The 21108-nt window shown below is 33.0% G+C and overlaps 1 protein-coding gene across 1 annotated transcript; it reads left to right on the forward strand.

The window, feature by feature from the left end:
• The first annotated feature begins 14316 nt into the window (after nucleotides 1-14316).
• Nucleotides 14317-15476, forward strand: LOC114330215 (achaete-scute complex protein T3-like). The gene has a single exon (XM_028279536.2). The coding sequence runs from the start codon at nucleotides 14427-14429 to the stop codon at nucleotides 15468-15470; it is 1044 nt and encodes a 347-aa protein (XP_028135337.1). The 5' UTR covers nucleotides 14317-14426; the 3' UTR covers nucleotides 15471-15476.
• Nucleotides 15477-21108: the final 5632 nt, after the last annotated feature.

The raw sequence follows: 21108 nt of genomic DNA on the forward strand, positions 1-21108 counted from the left end.
ACATACCAATTAGTGAGCAAAATATAAAATAATCCAATTATGTACTTGAAATATTTTGCGATGCATATATCTTTTAGCATGACGGGTATGCTGCATTGATAACAAAACTCATGGTTTTTGGAGTCATGAACAACAACTACATATAAATGTACTTCAGTTACTAGCAGCATATAGTGGCTTGAAATCCTTTTTCAACGAATATAGGAATTGTAACATTTTGCTAGGAATAAATAACGCAACAGCTTTGTCTTGCATTAACAGGATGGGTAGTGTACAGTACTCAACATTTGCAGATAAGTTTAATAATTCTGTGAAAATAGGAATTTAAAAATTATTTTTGCATCTATACAACAGTAAAAAAAAATGCTTTTGCCTGACTCGGAATCAAGATCTTTAAAAATAGAAACAGAATAGGTATTCTTTAAGTGATAATTGTGTTACTATAATTTTTGAGCAGCTTCTTATTCCAGAAATCGATATGTTTGCCACATATCCTAAAAAAAAATGTGCAAGGTATGTAATTTTGAACCCTGACCCCGGATCAGAGAAAGCCAATGCCTTAACTCTAGATTGGCATGGATTTAAATTTTATGTTTTTCAGCCTTGGTACACAACCTTTGACCACCATACCTTACACAACCAAAAAGATAATTATGGACCTGATAAAAATTTAATCTAGAATTTTTTTTTGGGCTTTTATATCCAGGACATCCTTTGGGTTTCCATATTCTTGTCAGGCAAGCTTTTTAAGAAAAGGCATTCCTGAGGATTCCATCCCATCTATTAAAACAAATCACTAAATCTGTATGATACAGTTTTCAAGAGATGGTGACGGTTTAGTATAAAATAATAACCATTTTGCTTATGAATTATCAAATTTTAAGTTTATTAAATCTATCGTAGAACAGGATTATATTTATAGCTCGTATAAACATTCACACTGCTGCATTGGCGTTGATAGAAGATATCCTAGAATATTATAAAAACATTTTTAAATTTTTTTACAAATGTATATATAACCTCAAACCTTAATTGCCCAAATATTAATTAACTTGGGACCCTCTACCAGTATTACTTTATTTAGAAACATTATTTCGTCTCACAAACCTTTCACTGAAAGATCTTACAAACTTGTAATGTTGATTGCACTCACTTCAGTTCAGAGGTTGCAGACCCTGTACCTAATAAAAATTCAGAATATTTTCATGGATCAAGATAAAATTGACATTTTGATATAACATAGGATAAAGACTTCCCCAAAAAATAATAATAATAATAAATAAACAAATATCAACCTATTTAAAACAAAAACTAGCAATGTCGAACTTACAACAAAGCGGAAATGGACCCCAGGTGGGTAGGAGAAATCCGGAGTCCCACATCGGGAAACCGATCAGCCTCATGGATTCTGGGGGAGGCAAAAGCTCGACAAGAACGAATCAGAGAAAACGGAAAAAGAAGGAATGCAACAGAATACATATAGCCACATATAATATCAGATCCATGGCTCAAGATGAAAGTTGTACGAACTCGAAGAGGAATTAACTAAAATCAAATGGGACATTGTAGGATTGTCAGAGGTCAAAAGAAGAGGAGAAATGTGTATAGACCTAGAATCAGGAAATCGCCTCTATTACAAAGGAAAGGAGGACGAAACATATGGAGGAATAGGATTTCTGATCAAAGAGAAAATTAAACAAAACGTAATCGAGTATAAGAGCATATCAGATAGAGTAGGATATATCATACTAGAAATTAACAGGAAGACAAGAATGAAACTAATACAAGTATATGCTCCAACAACAACACATGATGAGGAAGAAATTGATAACTTTTATGATGACATCACCACAGCAATGGAAAACAAAAATATAAAAACAACAATCGTTATGGGAGATTTTAACGCAAAAATCGGAAAGAAAATGGAAGACTCAGAAAACAAAATAGGAAACTACGGACTTGGATCAAGGAATATTAGGGGCGAAAGACTACTAGAATATTTGGAACAACAAAACCTTCATGCAATAAATACATACTTTAATAAGAAGCCAAACCGAAAATGGACATGGGTCTCCCCAAATGGGGTGACAAAAAATGAAATAGACTACTTCCTCTGCCAAAATAAACAAATCTTCGAAGACGTAACTGTACTTAATAAATTCTCAACTGGCAGCGACCACCGCATACTACGAGCCAAAATAGAAATAAGCAAACTAGCGACGCAGAAATCTAGAAGAAAACCAACGGCTATTGACCATAGCAGAATAAGACAAAACGCAGAAGAATATAGACAGACTTTAAGGGAAAACTATAATCAACAAGTAGCAAAGGAAGAGTCAGAAATTAATAAGATCAATGAAGAAATGAAAGAAAAACTCTTGGAAGCGGGAATGAAAACTGCCAAAAAACTAACAACAAAAGAAAATAGATTAAGTAGCGGGACAGTTAAATTAATGGAAAGTAGACGAAAACTAATAAGCGAAAACAAAAGAAACACAGTAGAATACGTAGAACTAAACAAACTTATTAGAAGAAAAACCAGAGAGGATCTAAGAAAACACACTGAAAATGAAATCGAGAAAGTAATTGAGAGAAATAAGGGCCTAAAATGCTTACGACCAAATTTAGGGAAACCACTACTCATTTCAATAAAGGATGAAACAGGACGAGAAGAGAGGAGAAAAGATAAGATATCAGAAGAAGTAGAAAGGTTTTATAAAGAACTATACACCTCAAAGAAAGACGCAAACTTCAACACTCAGGAATATATCAAGAAAACAATCACGAATGTAAACTCAGAAACACTACCAAAAATAGAAAATTATGAAATAGAAGCAGCACTATCACAATTAAAGAACAACAAAGCACCAGGACCAGATGGAATCCTTGCTGAAATGTTGAAAGAAGGGAAAGAAGAAATCTTACAAACATTAAGAAATCTGTTTAATCAGTGTCTACATAAAGGAGAAATACCCGACGAATGGAACGAAAGTCTTACAATCCTGCTATTTAAGAAAGGCGACAGAAAGGACATAAAAAATTACAGACCCATCTCACTGCTGTCGCAAACGTATAAACTATTCATGAGGATTATCAACAACAGACTAACACACAAATTGGACTCGTATCAACCCGTAGAGCAGGCAGGATTCCGAAAGGGATATAGCACCACTGACCATCTTCTAACAATTAGGACACTAATAGAAAAAGCTAACGAATACCATATAGATCTGCACTTAGCGTTCGTTGACTACGAAAAAGCATTTGACAGCGTGGAAATGTGGGTAATAGAAAAAGCTATAAACAACTGTCGAATAGATTCCAGATACAGAATGCTAATACATAATATATATAAGAAAGCAACAATGACAGTACAATTGGAAGAAACCACAAAACCCATACCAATTAACAGAGGAGTGCGACAGGGAGACGTTATTTCTCCTAAACTATTTACATTAGCACTGGAAGATGTTTTCAAAACAATGGAATGGACAAACATGGGAATAAACATAAATGGAAAGAAACTAAACCACCTAAGATATGCAGACGATGTAGTAGTCATAGCATCAAGTTTTGAAGAACTACAAACCATGCTAACCGAACTAGCAAATGAATCCGAACAAATAGGTCTAAAAATGAATTTTGCCAAAACAAAAACAATGACAAACACACAAGACAATAGAAACGTAATACTAAACGACACCACAATAGAAGCGGTTAATGATTATATATATTTGGGACAGATTATAAAAATAAATAAGGAAAACCAAACAGCGGAGGTAAAAAGAAGGGTCAGATTAGCCTGGGCAGAATTTGGAAAATTAAAATGGGTCCTAAAGAATAAAAAAATACAACATTACTTAAAAACAAGAGTGTTTGACCAGTGCATACTCCCAATTCTCACATACGCATGCCAAACATGGACCTTGACCAAGGCAAACATGGATAAAATAATAAAGACACAAAGAGCCATGGAGAGAGCAATGTTAGGAGTAAAATTGACAGACAAAAAGCAAAACAACTGGGTCAGAAATAGAACAAAAGTCAAAGACGCAGGTCAACATATAACCAGGCTAAAATGGAGCTTCGCAGGTCATAACGCTAGACAAACGGACAATAGGTGGAATAGCATGATACAACAATGGAGACCATGGACAGGAAAGAGAGCAAGAGGACGACCCCAGATGAGATGGGGAGACGACATTAAAAAGATAGGAGGAACGCACTGGAAACAGAAAGCACTAAACAGAAGCGAATGGAGGAAACTGGGGGAAGCCTATGTTCAGAATTGGACGAATTAAAGGGCAAAAGAATAAGAAAGAAGAAAACAAAAAACACAGTTGAGAGTGTTTAGAGATTTCTAAAACATTCGTCCTCAATCGGAAGACAATTTGTTTATAACTAAAAACAAAAAAAAAGAGACGTATAAAGCAACATCTACCCAAGCGTTGAGTAGATGGATATAACATTTTTTTAAATTAAAAATATAGACACTAATATTTTTAAAGTGTGTAGTGTCAGATATGCATCTACCTCAGCGGGAGTTAGAACTGGATTATAGAAGATATTAGAGAGACGGCGAGATGGACAGAAAATTCTCAAGTATTAAATATTTTTTATAATAAACCTCTAGCAAAAGATTACGGACTCTTTGCAAAACCGTATTGTCTGGTGAGTCCATGTAATTGTATGTAATTGTAATTATATTACATGTGTAGGTTACTAATATTAGTAAGAACATTAATTTTCTTATTATGTTTATTTGTACCTGGTTGAAGGTACACATCTCATATAATTAAAATATAAACATGAATCTTAATTAATAATTGCTCTAATATGTTAGTTAGGTATATGTATATATTTTGTGTAACGTTTCTAAAAAAAAATTGCTAAGTACTATTCATTTTTGGATTGCAATGTACTTTTGTTTATTTATCGCACAATATTGTTTAATCTTTCAACAGCCTACCATAAGTACAAATGTTCGAAATGTTATGTGAAGGACAATTAATTGATTGGTTGACTTACCTGTTAAGGAGGGACAATCATAATTGTCCTATCTTACATTTCGAACATTTGTACGCTCCCCCCCCCCCCCCATTGATTCTTTTGAACCCACCCATGTCTTGTGCGATAAAAATAAAATATAAAAAAAAACAGTGATGCGCGGACGTCACTTGTCAAGAAGCTTAATAATCTTCTTTTTCTTCTTCTGCTTCTTTAAACTGTGATCAGCGGCCCGAAAAGACCACTACCATAAGTACAAATGTTCGAAATGTAAGATAGGACAATAATTACGATTGTCCCTCCTTAACAGCTAAGTCAACCAATCAATTAATTGTCATACAATAATTACCGATAATCAGTTTGGCGCTATGCAGGTCGGATCAACAATAGATGCAATTGCTATTATAATACAGTTAGTAGAAAATAGAGGAACAAAGAAATAAACGTTACTATTTACGAAATAAACGTTATATTCATTAATCTTGAAAAAGCATCTGAAAAAGTAGGATTGTACAAAGGCTTGTGATTAGTCCTTATTTATTCTCGTTAGTTTTGGATCAGATGACAGCAAAACTACAGGGTAAAATTCTCTGATGCTTCAGAGGGGGGAGTACGGTTTTGAAATCAACATTTTGTGACTTTTTTTGGTAGATTTATAATATTTTTAGTTTATTTGTAAAAATAGGCGAAAATCAACATATTTATTATTGTTAAACAAAAAATAATAATAAAACAAAACATATCTCGGCGTCGCTATTTCACGAAATGTCTAAATAGTCCAGATAGCCACTGCGCATCCGCTAGGAAAAATATTCTGATTCGGATTTTTTGCACAATCTTACTCAAAAAGGACTCCTTTTAACAAATTTGCATGTTGCCAAGACCAAAAGGTGGTCAAAAATTTTTTAAACGTTTTTTTTTGTTTTTTTCCTAAAATTATTTTTTTTGCACGGAAAAAAGTTTTTTTTAGGTTTTTAGATCATTCCAAACAGAAAAGGTCTTTAGTGACTTTTTTCTAAAAATGATAGTTTTTGACAAATAAGCGATTAAAAATTGAAAAATTGCGAAATCGGCCATTTTTAACCCTCAAGAACTATGTGAAAAACTGAAAATTTTAATGTTGCCAAGGTAGGTAGCTATTCTGTAAATATCGATTGATGAAATTCCGAAGGGATTTTTGCAATACAATATTCAAAACTCCTTTGTTTTAATTGGTAATCAAGCGTGCGCGACACTATTTTCCACCGACAGTATGGTGCAAATGCAAGGAATAAATTCGTTATTTCGTAAACCGGCGACTTTAAGGAAAAATCCCGAAACAGGTTGATTTTTATTTTTAAGTTATGATATTGTGGCATATATGGTATACTAGTGACGTCATCCGTCGGGGCGTGATGACGTAATCGATGATTTTTTTAAATTAGAATAGGGGTCGTGTGGTAGCTCATTTAAAAGGTTCTTCAATTCTCTATTCAGTAATGTAAACATTTACATAAGTAGTTATACAGGGCGTCCTTCTACTTATTTTTTTGTCAAATAATTTAATTTAATAAAAATTTTTTGGGCACCCTGTATAAATAATTATGTAAATGTTTATATGACTGAATAGATAATTGAAGAACCTTTCAAATGAGCTAGCACACGACCCCTATTCTGGTTTAAAAAAATCATCGATTACGTCATCACGTCCAGATGGATGACGTCACTAGTATACTATATATGCCACAATATCATAACTTAAAAATAAAAATCGACCTATTTCGGGATTTTTCCTTAAAGTCGCAGGTTAACGAAATAACGAATTTATTCCTTTCTTTTGCACCATACTGTCGGTGGAAAATAGTGTCGCGCACGCTTGATTAGCAATTAAAAAACAAAGGAGTTTTGAATATTTTATTGCAAAAAACTCTTCGGGATTCCATCAATCGATGTTTAAAGAATATCTACCTACCTTGGTAACATTCAAATTTTCAGTTTTTCACATAGTTTTTGAGGGATAAAAATGGCAGATTTCGCAATTTTTCAATTTTTAATCGCTTATTTGTCAAGAACTATCATTTTTAGAGAAAAGTCACTTAAGACCTTGTCTGTTTGGAATGATCCAAAAATCCTAAAAAAAACTTTTTTCCATGCAAAAAAAAAATAATTTTACGAAAAAAACAAAAAAAAAACGCTTAAAAAATTTTTGACCACCTTTTGGTCCTGGCAACATGCAAATTCGTTAAAAGGAGTCCTTTTTGAGTAAGATTGTGTAAAAAATTCGAATTAGAATATTTTCCTAGCGGATGCGCAGTGGCTTTCTGGACTAAAAGAAAGTCAATGCAAATTTCAGGTGGATCGGTCAAGTAGTTTTTGAGTTAGAATGTCTACCACCTTTGAAAAAGCAGTTTTGTGAAAAACTCGTTTAAAGTTTTGACAAGTTTTATTTTCAATTTCTTTTTTGTCTGCCAAATCGTAAAGTGATGCACACCGGAATATGTTTATGAATCGCGGAGTAATTTACAAAAGAGAGAGGCAACAGCTATTGAACGGTTTTCACTACGCTCATGCGCGCTGGCGCGAAGCTGCTGCAACGTGTGTCGAAGGTAGGAATATTAAACATGCTGCACTGAGAAACATTTCTCTGGCCTTAGAATACTATTTTGTTGGGAATAAGCCGCAAAATCATTCCTATCTCAAATATTAAATTTATATAAGAAATTATTTGTATATTTAAAATAATAATTCTTCTGGTTTATGCTTTTTATTCACTATGTAAAGATATTTTTGCCGGCACTGTAATATAATATGGGTTATACACCGCATCCATCGGTAGACCGCATGCTATAGCAGAAACGCGACGTAGACCGCAAGCTTTATAGTGGCACGTATAGCTCGGTGGTTCTGACGAGGTTATTAAGCAGCTTTTAAAAATATAAAAAAATACATGGTGTTCCATTGTCAATACAGTTTATGGACTATGCTAGGCTTGCGTGGATTACAATATATTATATTTGAATTTATGTTTAAAAAGCGCAAATTTATATAAAAAAGAGAAATCAGCGAGTCTCAACTGTCATTATTTTTTAAACTAAGGCCAGAAATAATTTTATTGCATAAGTGCTTTCCACCCTATATATAGCATAACTTTTAAGGCAATTCCATATTTCCTATTTTTAAAAGAATTCCTGTGTGTCAAAATCGTGAAACCAAAAAACTTTTTCCGATTTCACGTATGTCAAGTACCGCTATCTACTAAAACAGATCCAGATTGCCTTCTCTCTTCTCACTACCTAGCCCAATAAATATTCACACGCTCACACATTGTCAGGGCCGTTTTTACATTAGCCTCGAGTCAGGACAAATCCCGATTTGCTTACTTTCAAAGCATCATTTTAAATCTAACTAAAATATTTATTACCATTTTTCGTGCTACTTTAGATCTAACAATTCTAATTTCCATGATCCAACGTCCATTATATGTGTATCCTAACATCCTAATTTAAACGTCCATTTAATTAAAATAAACCGTGACTAGACAACATAAACACATAAAAAAAGTAAAAACGGACTTTTCGGGCTTTTGTTTCGGAAAACTTGTTGACAATGTTTAACAATGCTTTTTTTGTTTGTTTTCTGGTCGTGGCGTTAAACTTTTAGCCACGTAATTACATATTATACTTACATCTAGCTAAGGGGAGTTATGCGTAGTGTGTGTATTGAGTAAATGTCTTGTTACTTTGAAAAGTCGACGTCATTGTCTTTCCAAAGAGATGATAATAACCAATAAGTGTGTGCCCAATTCCACAAGCATATAAACTATTTTTACCTATTATTTTTAATAAATGAAATGTCTGGCTGTCTGTTCTCTTCTCCCTCTTTTCTCTTCCTGTTCTTTTTCTTTCTTCCTCTCTCTTTTTTGTTCTTTCTCTCTTCCTTCCCTCTTTTCTCTCTTATCTTCTCCGTCTTTTCCATTGTTTTTGTTTGCGCTGGTTCTAGATCCGATTTATTCCTTTTCTTCCACTTCTCGCTTCCAGCTCTTCTCCCCTCGAGTTTCGTCCCTTCCTTTTCCCTGCCTCTTTTGTTTTCTCTTTCGCCCATGCTGCTCTCTCTTCCACCTATATTGTTGTTCTTTTTTTGTCCCATTTTTCTTTTCACGAGTTGGGTCGTGCCGATCGGTTCAGTGGGGCAGTGCGCCCTTGCCCCTCCAAGGCTGTTTTCCACTCGGGTCGCCATCTCCCTTAGGCATCGCTTGTAACCAACTATGTTACCCCTGGGCCATCACCCCTTCGGCGTGATGGTGATACACCTTAAGGTTGGGGTAGCGGTATATTAACATGATACATAGCCATCATCATTATGCATATCCGTTTGTTGTCAGTGGATTCCTCCACTGGTTTCAGAGGTATTCTCCTCGGATATAGGTTTGGGTATCGGGACGTGTATGATGGGTAGGGGTGGGTGTCGTATGATAGTTGGGAGTGTATTAACTATCACACAGGGACAGGTTACGAGCTTGGCTAGAGGAGAGCGGACAGCTGCTGCAATTTGTTGCCTTTTACGATGAGCAAGAGAAGCTGTGGAGGTATTCTACTTGAGTGGCCCGCCTCCACTAAAAGTCCGAAAGCCACCAGCCGCTTTGAATGAAAAAGTATTCCCGGAACTGCTTTATGACCATACTTGCAAAAGGGCAGTGCATACCATAAATAATATTTTCCGATTTTTTGTTTAGATTAGGATTAAAAAAGAACTATAAATTATAAATGAAACGCATTTTAGTAGCGCAATAGTTTACAGAATTATTTGAATCATTACTATTTCATTATTTGAATAGATTTTCGTTTTAAAAAAGTATTATCATCAGTGGCCTGCTTTTGGCCGCCCCTATTGTTGGCCGCCCGTGTGCGATGCACACTTAGCACACATGGTAGCGGCGGCCCTGCAACTTTTCCTAAAAACTTCAGATCAATTATATTTCTAAACACTTCTTTACAATTATTCTTCTCTAATCACTAATAATAAAAGGCTTTTTTGCTTGTCATTGGCAAGGAGATTTTGACGTTCCCTGGGGACCGTCATATTATGATGGCTTCTGTAAAATAAAATCTGAAAAACACACGGTCATAATAATTACTACTATCTGTAAATAGATAAATTAAGTTGGTATATTGTTTTGAGTTTATAAAAGAATTGAATATTCTTTTATTTTGCACATATAACTGAGTTATAATTATAAGAAAATTTGATTGATACCTCTAGGATACAAATTATAGTGAGTTGAGAAATATGGTAAAAGTTTTAATTTCTATTACAATATTTCAGAATATAATGATAAAACTGAAGAACACAAGAATACTTCTGTAGACATTGGAAGAAGGATAACAAAATGGAGAAGAAGGAGATGAAAGATAAACTATTTCTCCTAAAACAAGTTCACATTAAAAAAATATAACTAAAACTAATGTTGCTCTATATTATCAAACTGTGTTAAATATAGACGAAGAACACCATAATCTAAAAATAGTGGTAAAGTTGCAGAGGAAGTACTAGGAACCGAAAGTAAAAGGAAACATTCAGAATGTCATTGACTGTCTGACGAGGTAAAGGAAAATTATTAAAAGAAATAATTTACAAAGAGCTGGCTCATAATTAAGCTAGCCCAACATAAAGAAGAATACCAAGCAAAAACCTCGGACCTTTTTACTCTTTCTGCGTCCGTCGTCTGTCTGCCGTCCTTATATTCGCTATTATAAACACTAAATCGACCAATAAACTTTGGTAGTGGAACAAGACATGTAGACTGTTGATTTAAACCGCATTTATTTCCCTTTTATTGATTTATGCGTCACGTTGATATTTTTAATACTACATTTTTTCAAATGTTTATAACACTTAATAAAAATGGATTTGTTTTAGTTCATTTTACCGTCAGGTATTTACTTCAAATTTGTAAATAGTATGGTATAGTTAGACCCAAACCCAGACATCCAAAGTGAAAGTTATCCTCCAACACCAAATTGTTCTATATGGTCCACATAATGTTCAGAAAAAAGTCACACTATTTTGAGCGTTGGGTTTGGGGGGGAGAGGGGGGAGAAATCTGCAAATTCGTAGTTTTTTACGTTTTTCGTCAATATTTCTAAAACTAAGCGGATTAGCATGAACAACCTTCTACACAAAATTGTTCTACATTAAATTTGAAATAAAAAAGGCCCTATGCATAACCCTTCTAAAATGAACGGTTCCAAAGTTGGGGAGGTAGTATAGTATAATTGGTCCAAAAAAAGGCCTAACCCAGACATCCAAAGTAAAAGTTTTCCTTCAACACCAAATTGTTCTATATAGTCCACATATTGTTCAGTAAAAAGTTACACCATTTTGAGCGTCCGGTTTGGGGGGGGGGGAGATGGGGGAGAAGTGGGTAAATTAGTAGTTTTTTTAAGTTTTTCGTCAATATTTCTAAAACTATGCTCTAGCGTAAGGAATGTTCTATAGAAAAATGTTCTACATAAAATTTAAAACAAAAAAAGTTCTATACATAATTGTTATAAAATCAACGGTTCCAGAGTTACGGAGGGTGAAAATTGGAGGCTTTCGATACTTATTATATTTACTGATTTCTCCCCCCTCTCCCCCCCAAACCCGACGCTCAAAATGGTGTGACTTTTTTCTGAACATTATGTGGACTATATAAAACAATTTGGTGTTGGAGGATAACTTTCACTTTGGATGTCTGGGTTTTTGGTATAGTTATATCATAAATATTGCCCAAAAAATATAAAAAGTATCGAAAACCTCGACTTTCACCCTCCGTAACTCTGGAACCGTTGATTTTATAACAATTATGTATAGAACATTTTTTGTTTTAAATTTCATGTAGAACATTTTTGTATATAACATTGTTTACGCTAAAGTATAGTTTTAGAAATATTAACGAAAAACCTAAAAAAACTACTAATTTACCGGATTCTCTCCCATCTCCCTCCCAAACCGGACGCTCAAAATGGTGTAACTTTTTACTGAACAATATGTGGACCATATAGAACATTTTGGTGTTGGAGGAAAACTTTTACTTTGGATGTTTGGGTTAGGCCTTTTTTTGGACCAGTTATATTATACTACCTCCGTAACTTTTTAACCATTCATTTTAGAAAGATTATGCATAGGGCCTTTTTTATTTCAAATTTAATATAGAACAATTTTGTATAGAATGTTGTTCAGGCTAAACCGCATAGTTTTAGAAATATTGGCGAAAAACTTAAAAAACTACGAATTTACCGATTTCTCCCCCCTCTCCCCCCCCCACCCCAAACCCGACGCTCAAAATGGTGTGACTTTTTTCTGGACATTGTGTGGACCATATAGAACAATTTGGTGTTGAAGGATAACTTTCACTTTGGATGTCTGGGTTATGCCGTCTTTTGGATCAACTATACTATACTAAAAGTTTAAAATTGTCAATTTAGAGTAAAGGCGCAAATATTTTACGGCTATTCCTACTTTTTCTGTCTTTACACGGCAAACTACGTGTAGTAAAATTCTCACTGGTATATGGATTGTGGATATGTAAACATTACTTGACAATGTCATGATTAACTTTAGAGAAGTTTTTGAATGTTCTTGGATAACTGTTACTTGCTTAAATTATTAATTCAGTTAATTTAAGATGATTATTTCATTCATAGGAGACTCTGACCAATAGAAAGCTACATAAATAAAAATTTAAGTGATAATTTTTAATAATATCCCGTCGTCAAGCATTACGTCAGATAGTCTTCGTTGCTATGCAAAAATGAACATTCAGTGACATGAATGACAATTAATGTTTTACAAATTGTCACAGAGAAAAATACAATTTGTGACAGTCACCAAGAAACACGTTTATCAAATATTTAGATGAAGATATCAATCAAATATTAGTTAAAATTATTTAAAAAGACAGTTTTATTCATGAAATAATCTCAGCGAATTACCCTCGATCTTTAAAATTATTATCGACTTCTTGCCATCGTGCCACTTTGACATAATTTCACTCCCCTTCCGGTCGTGAAATTAAAACGGTCAAAGTGTCACTCGAGAAACAAATTGATAATTTTAGAGCCCTCGTGCAATTACTACTGATAAGTTTTTCACTAACTGTGTATTCAGTGATTGTAATAATTTATAAAGGTACTTTACAACAAAAACTAATATTCAATCGGGAAAAGAAGAAAAGTGATAAAGTGATTTTTTAATAATATATTGTTACTATGGAACGCTTACAATTTTAAACATCTTTAACAACAAAATACTTGGATCACAGAATATATCCTGGTGTATTCTCTGCTTGGATCTTCCATAAAATAATAAACAATAAATAAATTCTTATTAAGTTCACGTCTTATATCAATTATTTATCAAATACACTATCAATATTATTTAATCAACAACTCAAAATATTCCCGATGCCATGTCAAATATCTAAAATTGTCACTGTCTGGTCATCATGTTCTATTCGACTCAATGTCCGATTTGAAAAATATCACCACGGACATTGTGTCCATTTTTTTTTTCGAATCCTGAAAAAACTAATAAATATTTTTAAAAAATTTAAACGCAGAATGAAATACTCAATTATTATCGAGGGCCGAAAGTCCCTTACAATAAATAAAAAGTTGCTTTTGAATGAAAGATATATTTGAAATTTAAAATCACACTACATTTTCTCTTAGTTTTTCACCCATGTAACTTATTAAAATAAACATTACAGAAGTTTTCAGGGACTTTCGGCCATCTGTAAGAAGGTAATTTTTCATTTTGCTTTTAAATTTTTCAAAAATACTTATTAGTTTTCTCAGGATTAAAAAAAAATGAATCCCATTTAAATAGCATTGGAGCCGAAACTATGTACCGATACCCTTAATGAATCATTATTTTCTAAAATCTAATTTCTTAAATCTGAACAAATTCTACCATTACAAGTTTTTTTAATTGGTGATGATGCACTCTTATTATGAAATATTCACAATGAATATAATTAAAAATATATATATATTTATGACAGCAAATTGCATTCATGTGAGTAAATATCTTTAAAGTCGGACCTGTACGTCCAATTCCGAATGTTTACCGTACGGGTCCCTTATATGCCGCCTTTTAACGTAACCCAACAGCTGGTGATCCAGAAACCACCCCTCGAAAATGGGTGGGGTTTGTACTGTTTGCCTCGTGCCATGTGCGAATGTGTTTCTTTTCAAATTAGTTGATATAAAACTTCATTCCTCAAAACACTGTCGCACGCGACAAATCTATAATAGCGCCAAACTAATTGTAACATCCGGTGCAGCCGCTTCTACGAGCTCTCATGTTATTATTTAGTGACCGAAGTGAACTTTCTAAGTGATGACAAACTCGAGCGCGAAAATTAGTCTATTCTGAGAACTCCGAACGAACACTCTACAATGTCTCAAATCAGTGTCGTACAATATAATCCTCCGCTTAATAAACTTAACATCCTACAGCAAACTAACGTTAACAACAAACAAAGTGAACGGCAGATTATTGTGCTAAGAAAACCACCACAGCTACTTCCTCAGCCCAAGGATTTTAATCGAGATGAAGTCCTCATCACCAACACAGCGAAAAAGAAGCCAGCAAGTAAACCAGCCAAGGAACTTAAAACTAATCCAGCGCCGGTATCAGTAGCTAGAAGGAATGCTAGGGAACGTAATAGGGTAAAACAAGTTAATAATGGATTTGCAAATTTAAGGCAACACATTCCCAACTTCATAGCTGCAGCCTTTGAATCTAGTAATGGAAGAGGTGGCAACAAAAAACTGAGTAAGGTAGAAACTCTCCGAATGGCAGTTGAATATATACGCAGTTTGGAAGATATTTTAGCTATGGATAGCACTGATGGCATACCAGAACATCCTTATCCATCACCAACGTCGTCAGTATCTCCTAACCACCCAATGACAAACAATGTTACTTACACATATCAAATACTGTCACCACCAGATGATGACGATGATGTGTCTTCTACTGCTACTTCCTCACCACAACAATTCATCAAGATCGACACTTCATCAGGCGCCTTTCAAGTTCTTTCAAACACCATCTATGAAGATGACGAAAACTTGGATCCTATGGTCGATGAACATTTGCTCACAGATCCTTCTTTATTGGATCCCAATTTACCATTTAACGTGAATGCTCAGGACTTAAGTTATTTAAACAACATGCATACTACAGGATCACTCTCGCCAGGAATCTATAGTGACAGTTCTCTAAGTCCTGGTTCTTTAGAAAAAAGTGATCCCAATTGTTACATATCAGTGTTTAATAACTCTAGGGAGGAACAATTATGTGATGTGAAACCTAACATTAACGAACTTCCGGTTATGCACTTAAAGACTGAAAACGGGTTGACTGAAGAACACAAAGAAAATATTGAAGATGTTCTGCAATGGTGGGAACAGCGACCTCAACCTAGGGATAGCTAATAGTAGCTAATCATTCCTAATAGAATGTAGGTATGTATACGCATATTCTTTTTAGTTAAACATTTCTGAATTGATCTAGAAGTGTCAATGGTTATTTTTAAAATTCATTATTTATAATACCTATATTATTATATAATTTTTTTTAAATTTTAATTTTTTTTTATAATTTATTGATTTATATTTTAATTTGACTTTCTATTGAATTTACAGCTTAAACGACTTATTGTGCTATCATATAATTCCCCTTAAAATACAAATTATTTTCTCCATAAATATGTTATTATACCTATAGTCCGTTCTTTAACGGTAAATATTGCAAAACCTGTAAATTTTAAAGAACCGCCTGGATTGACATGAAATTTGGCATACACATAGCTAACAACTCAAAGAAAAAAGTGATATTCTGCCGATATGTGCTTTTGCCCCGGGGGTGCTTTTCACCCCCTCTTGGTGGTGAAAAAATATTCGTCCAAAGTAAGTCCGGAAATTGATAAACACACTAATTTTAAGTAACTTTTGTTCTATAGGGTTTTTTCACTAAGTCAATACTTTTCGAGTTATTTGCCAGTGAATATGTTAATTTTTTCAACAAAATAACCACATTTTTAGACGGTTTTTTGCAAATAGCTCAAATAGTACTTATTTTGTCGAAAAAACATTCCTAGCAAAAATATAGCCTGTAAAAAAATTTAAAAAAATGGTGTATATCACGTTTCTATACCTAGTAGAAGCAGAGTTATAGCTAATTAAAAATAGGATCATATTCGTCAAATTCCAAATGGAATACTTTAACGTTAAATAACCAAAAATGAAGCACATTTCGGGGAACACTTATTACAACTTATTTAAAGTGTTTAAAAAAACCTTCATTTTTGTTTTATAAAAAAAATTTCTAGCATCAAAAGTAAACAAGTTAAGCTCAAAATAAAGTTAGTCCCTTTTTTTTTGGTAAAAAAATCGGGAAAATCACCCCCTAATTAGTATCTCAAATGAACTTAATCGTTACGACTTCACAAGTTTCTTGACCCGTGTATGTATTGTTTAAATAATTTGTAAGTTTCATCGGTTCAAAGTCCTTATTTTTGAAAGGGCTGTAGTTAAAAGGGGCTGAACGAGCCACTCATCACGAATGTATGCAAATTTAAAAACACCAAATCTCAATCAATTTTTGTCTAACAGAAAAACAAAAACATACATGATATTCAGAAAAACAATGCTGACTTTTTTTGTTTTTCGAGATTTTTGGTATCTCTAACAATTTTTCAGTCATTTTGAAAAAAACATATTTTTCAAAATTAAAATTTTTAAAAATTTTATTTTAAAACCAAATTTTTTCCAAAATAAGCACTTTGAATCGATGAAACTTACAGATCATATAAACACAACATAAGTAAAATTAAATTATTTGTGGAGCGGTAACGATTAATTTCATTTAAGTTGCTAATTAGGAGATGGTCTTCCCGATTTTTTTTGCCATAACAAAAGCGACCAACTTTATTTTGAGCGTAACTTGCTTAAATTTAATGCTAGAAACTTTTTATAAAAACAGAAATAAAGCTTTTTTAAAACACTTTAAAGAAGTTATAATGTAAATGTAATGGTTTTCCCCTAAAAGTGCTTATTTTTGGATATTTCCCTTCGAATTATTCTATTTTAAATTTGGTGAATATGACTCTATTTTTCATTGGCTATTACTCTGGTTTTACGAGGTCCACAGACCTAACGCGTACACCATTTTTTTTACTTTTTTACAGGCTATATTTTTGTTAAGAACGTTTTTTTCGACAAAATACTTACTTTTTGAGTTATTTGCGAAAAACCGTCTAAAAATGTAGTTATTTTGTTGAAAAATGAACATATTCACTCGCAAATAACTCGAAAAGTGTTGACTTGGCGAAAAAGCTCTATAGAACAAAAGTTACTTAAAATTAGTCAGTTTATCCATTTCCGGACTTATTTTAGACTTATATTTTTTCACCTCCGAAAGGGGGTGAAAGTCACCCCCAGGACAAAAGCACACATCGGCACAATATCACTTTTTTGCTTTGACATGTAAGCTATGCGTACCAAATTTAATGTCAATCCAAGCGGTTCTTTAAAATTTAGAGCAAAAACCGTGAAAGAATGGACTACTAATACAAAAAACGTTTTATTTTTAAGTTTTCTTGTTTCATTACCGTCATTTAATTTCAAAGTATGGTATTCAAAGTATGGTATGTTTTCTTGTGGTATGTCTAAGTTAAGTATTGTGTTTGTATAGTTAATCCACAACTCATTGTAATGAAAATTACATTTTTAACCAATTTTTAAATAAACTTTTTTTCGATTTCATTCATTAACTTATATGTTTCATTGTTTCATTTCTTAGTATGTGACCTATCTCATTTTTCTTTTCTTCGTAGTATTGAGTAAGGTAGAATTGAAATTGAGTATATTTCTTTTCCCTTTTTCCCATTTCTTAATATTTCCATGTTTGATACGTGTTGTGTCAATGATATTTTCCACATTCTTCCATAAAACCACATTTTTATAAAATCCAATATTATGACTAGATTTGCATTTTTATATCGTAGTTTAGGGGAGTGCAATTAGAACGAAAACATGCATTGTTTCGGAAAAATTCAAACAAGCTTATATTTTTCTAAAACTTTTTTTGTTAGTTTATATACATGTTAAAGTAAAAAGTTCTACTCGCAGATTTGGCCGCTAATTGTTTAATATTAATTGTTTAAACAATAACAATTGTTTTGTATAAATAATTTTAAAAATATCGTTAAATTCATCATTCTACTTTGATCAAATATGTTTCTATTTTGTTTTTGATTATGCTGAATCCGAATATGGTATTACAATTTACAATTTAAAAATTATTATATAGAAGCTCTTATACAGTATGTCTGCGTAGCTAAGAACCACACGCAAAACTTTTTTATTATCAATTTTACGAAAAAAGGTATTCTTCATAAAATGCTCTGGATAGTCAAAAATTTAAAACTCAACAGTCTTATATCAAATTTTAACAATTTTATACGAGTTATGTCAAAAATATAAATTTCGTTAAAGAGGAAAGTTCTTACATATAACAGGATATCAAAAAATGCTATTATGAAAAGTTGTTTGAAATTAAAAACTATGTTTTAATATACAATTACATCATTCTAATCGAAAAAAAAAAATTTCAATTTTTTCTCAAATTACGAATACCCATCATCATTTTATTACAATTATGATAACTAGTCTATTATCAATTTTACGAAAAAAAAGTTATTCTTCATAAAATGCTTTACCTGGTCTAAAATCTAAGATACAACCAACAGATATCAAACTTTTGCAATTTTATACGAGGTATGTAAAAAATATGAATTTAACTTAAGAGTTAGGTATTTCAATTTTTTCTCAAATTACGAATACCCATCATCATTCTATTACAATTATGAGAACTAGTCTATTATCAATTTTACGAAAAAAAGTTATCCTTCATAAAATGCTCTACCTGGTCTAAAATCTAAGATACAACCAACAGATATCAAACTTTTGCATTTTTATACGAGGTATGTAAAAAATATGAATTTAACTTAAGAGTTAAGTGCCTTTATTATTCACAATATTTTAATTAGAAGGATGTAATTGAACACTGAAACATATTTTTTAATTCCAAACAATTTTTCTTAATAACAATTTTCGATATTGTGAATTATAAAGGTACTTTACTCCTGAGTGAAATTCATATTTTTTGACACACCTCGTATAAAATTAATAAAATTTGACATTTGATAGTTGCATCTTAGATTATATACGATGCAGAGTATTTTATAAAGAATAACTTTTATTCGCAAAACTGATAATGACAAAGTTATCAATAGGTTTCAGCTTACGCAGACACACTGTATAAGAGCTAAAAAAAATTTTTTTGTTGAACATTTATTATTGTTGAAGCTTATTATTAAATGTATTTTAGGTAAGTTTTATAGAAAAAGTTTTGATCACTTTGTATAAACATTTTTTTAACTGGTAATTTTCGGTTTTCGACTTCGCTCGCAAAGATATACACAAGGGTACCTGGAAGTCCCCAGATGGAATGACAGTAAATATGATAGATCATGTTATTGTAGACTCGAGACACCAATCGAATATAAAAAACGTCCGCACCAGAAGAGGGGCAAATGCGGATTCTGATCACTACCTGTTCGAAAGTAGAGTAAGGGCTAGAATTTCAAACATCAAAAAGGAAAGAGGCTCTAAACATGAACGATACAAGGTAGAAGGACTCAAAGAAACAAACAAAAATAAAGAGTATAAAGAAAAGATAAGCATCAAACTAGAAAACAGACCAAAACATGAAAACCCAAATAAGGAGTGGGAAGAGTGCAGAGAAATCATAAAAGAGACAGCTAAAGAAGTGTTAGGCATAGAAGGTAAAGAAAGAAGAACAAGAACGAATGACTGGTTTGATGAAGAATGTCAGATTATAACAGACAGAAAAAACACAGCATATTTACTGATGCAACAGGGGCACAGAACCCGACAAGCAGAGGAAGAATATAAACAACTACGCAGAGAAGAAAAGAAAACTCACCGAAGAAAAAAGAGAGAATATATGAACAAAGAACTTCAGGAACTGCAAGAACTAAGTAGATCGACAGAGACAAGAAAATTTTATCAGAAACTGAACAAAAGCAGAAAAGACTTCAAACCGAGAACGACGATGTGTGGAGATAAGGAAGGTAATATATTGACAGAACAGCAAGAGATACTAAGAAGATGAACAGAACATTTTACGGAAAAGCTTGAAGGAGATGGGAGTGAAACGAACCCTGATATACCATTAGACCAAGCAGACAACAGAGAAAAGAGTCCACGAACAATAGCCGAGATTAGAACAGCAGTAGACAAATTAAAGAATAATAAATCACCGGGATCGGATCAAGTACCATCGGAATTACTGAAGGAAGGAGGAGACGCACTACAGAAAACAATACATGTATTGATAACAAAGATATGGTCAAATAAACAGCTACCAGCGGAGTGGAATAGTGGTATTATTGTACCATTACATAAAAAAGGGAATCAGTTAGAATGTGGAAACTACCGTGGAATCACGCTGCTGAATGCAGCATACAAAATAATGTCTAACGTCATTTATGAAAGACTTAGACCACACGCTGAAAAAATAGTTGGCAGGTACCAAAGTGGCTTCTGTAGACAGAAGTCAACAATAGACCAGATATTTGTTCTGCGACAGATCCTTGAAAAAACAAGTGAACATAACATCGACACACATCATCTCTTCATAGACTTCGAAAGCGCTTATGCCAATATAAACCGAGAATTCTTAATAAAAGCAATGAAAGAATTTAATATACCAACACAACTAATAGAACTGATAAAAGAATCTCTAAAAGTAGAAAGTAAAATCCGGATACAAAACGAACTAACGGAAACAATAGATGTGAAAAAGGGACTACGCCAGGGAGACGCTCTATCATGCATCTTGTTCAACATTGTACTCGAGAAAATAATGAGGGACACAACAGTCAATACTCGAGGAACAATAATTAATAAAAGCGTGCAAATACTAGCATTTGCAGATGATGTTGACATAATCGCAAGATCAAGAAGAGAAATGATAGAGGCATTC

Source organism: Diabrotica virgifera, chromosome 5 (genome assembly GCF_917563875.1).
Source record: "Diabrotica virgifera virgifera chromosome 5, PGI_DIABVI_V3a".
NCBI classification, from domain to species: Eukaryota; Metazoa; Arthropoda; class Insecta; order Coleoptera; family Chrysomelidae; genus Diabrotica; species Diabrotica virgifera.

Excerpts from the sequence above, each read along its gene's own strand:
- LOC114330215 (XM_028279536.2), top strand. The coding sequence starts at position 14,427 with ATGTCTCAAATCAGTGTCGTACAATATAATCCTCCGCTTAATAAACTT.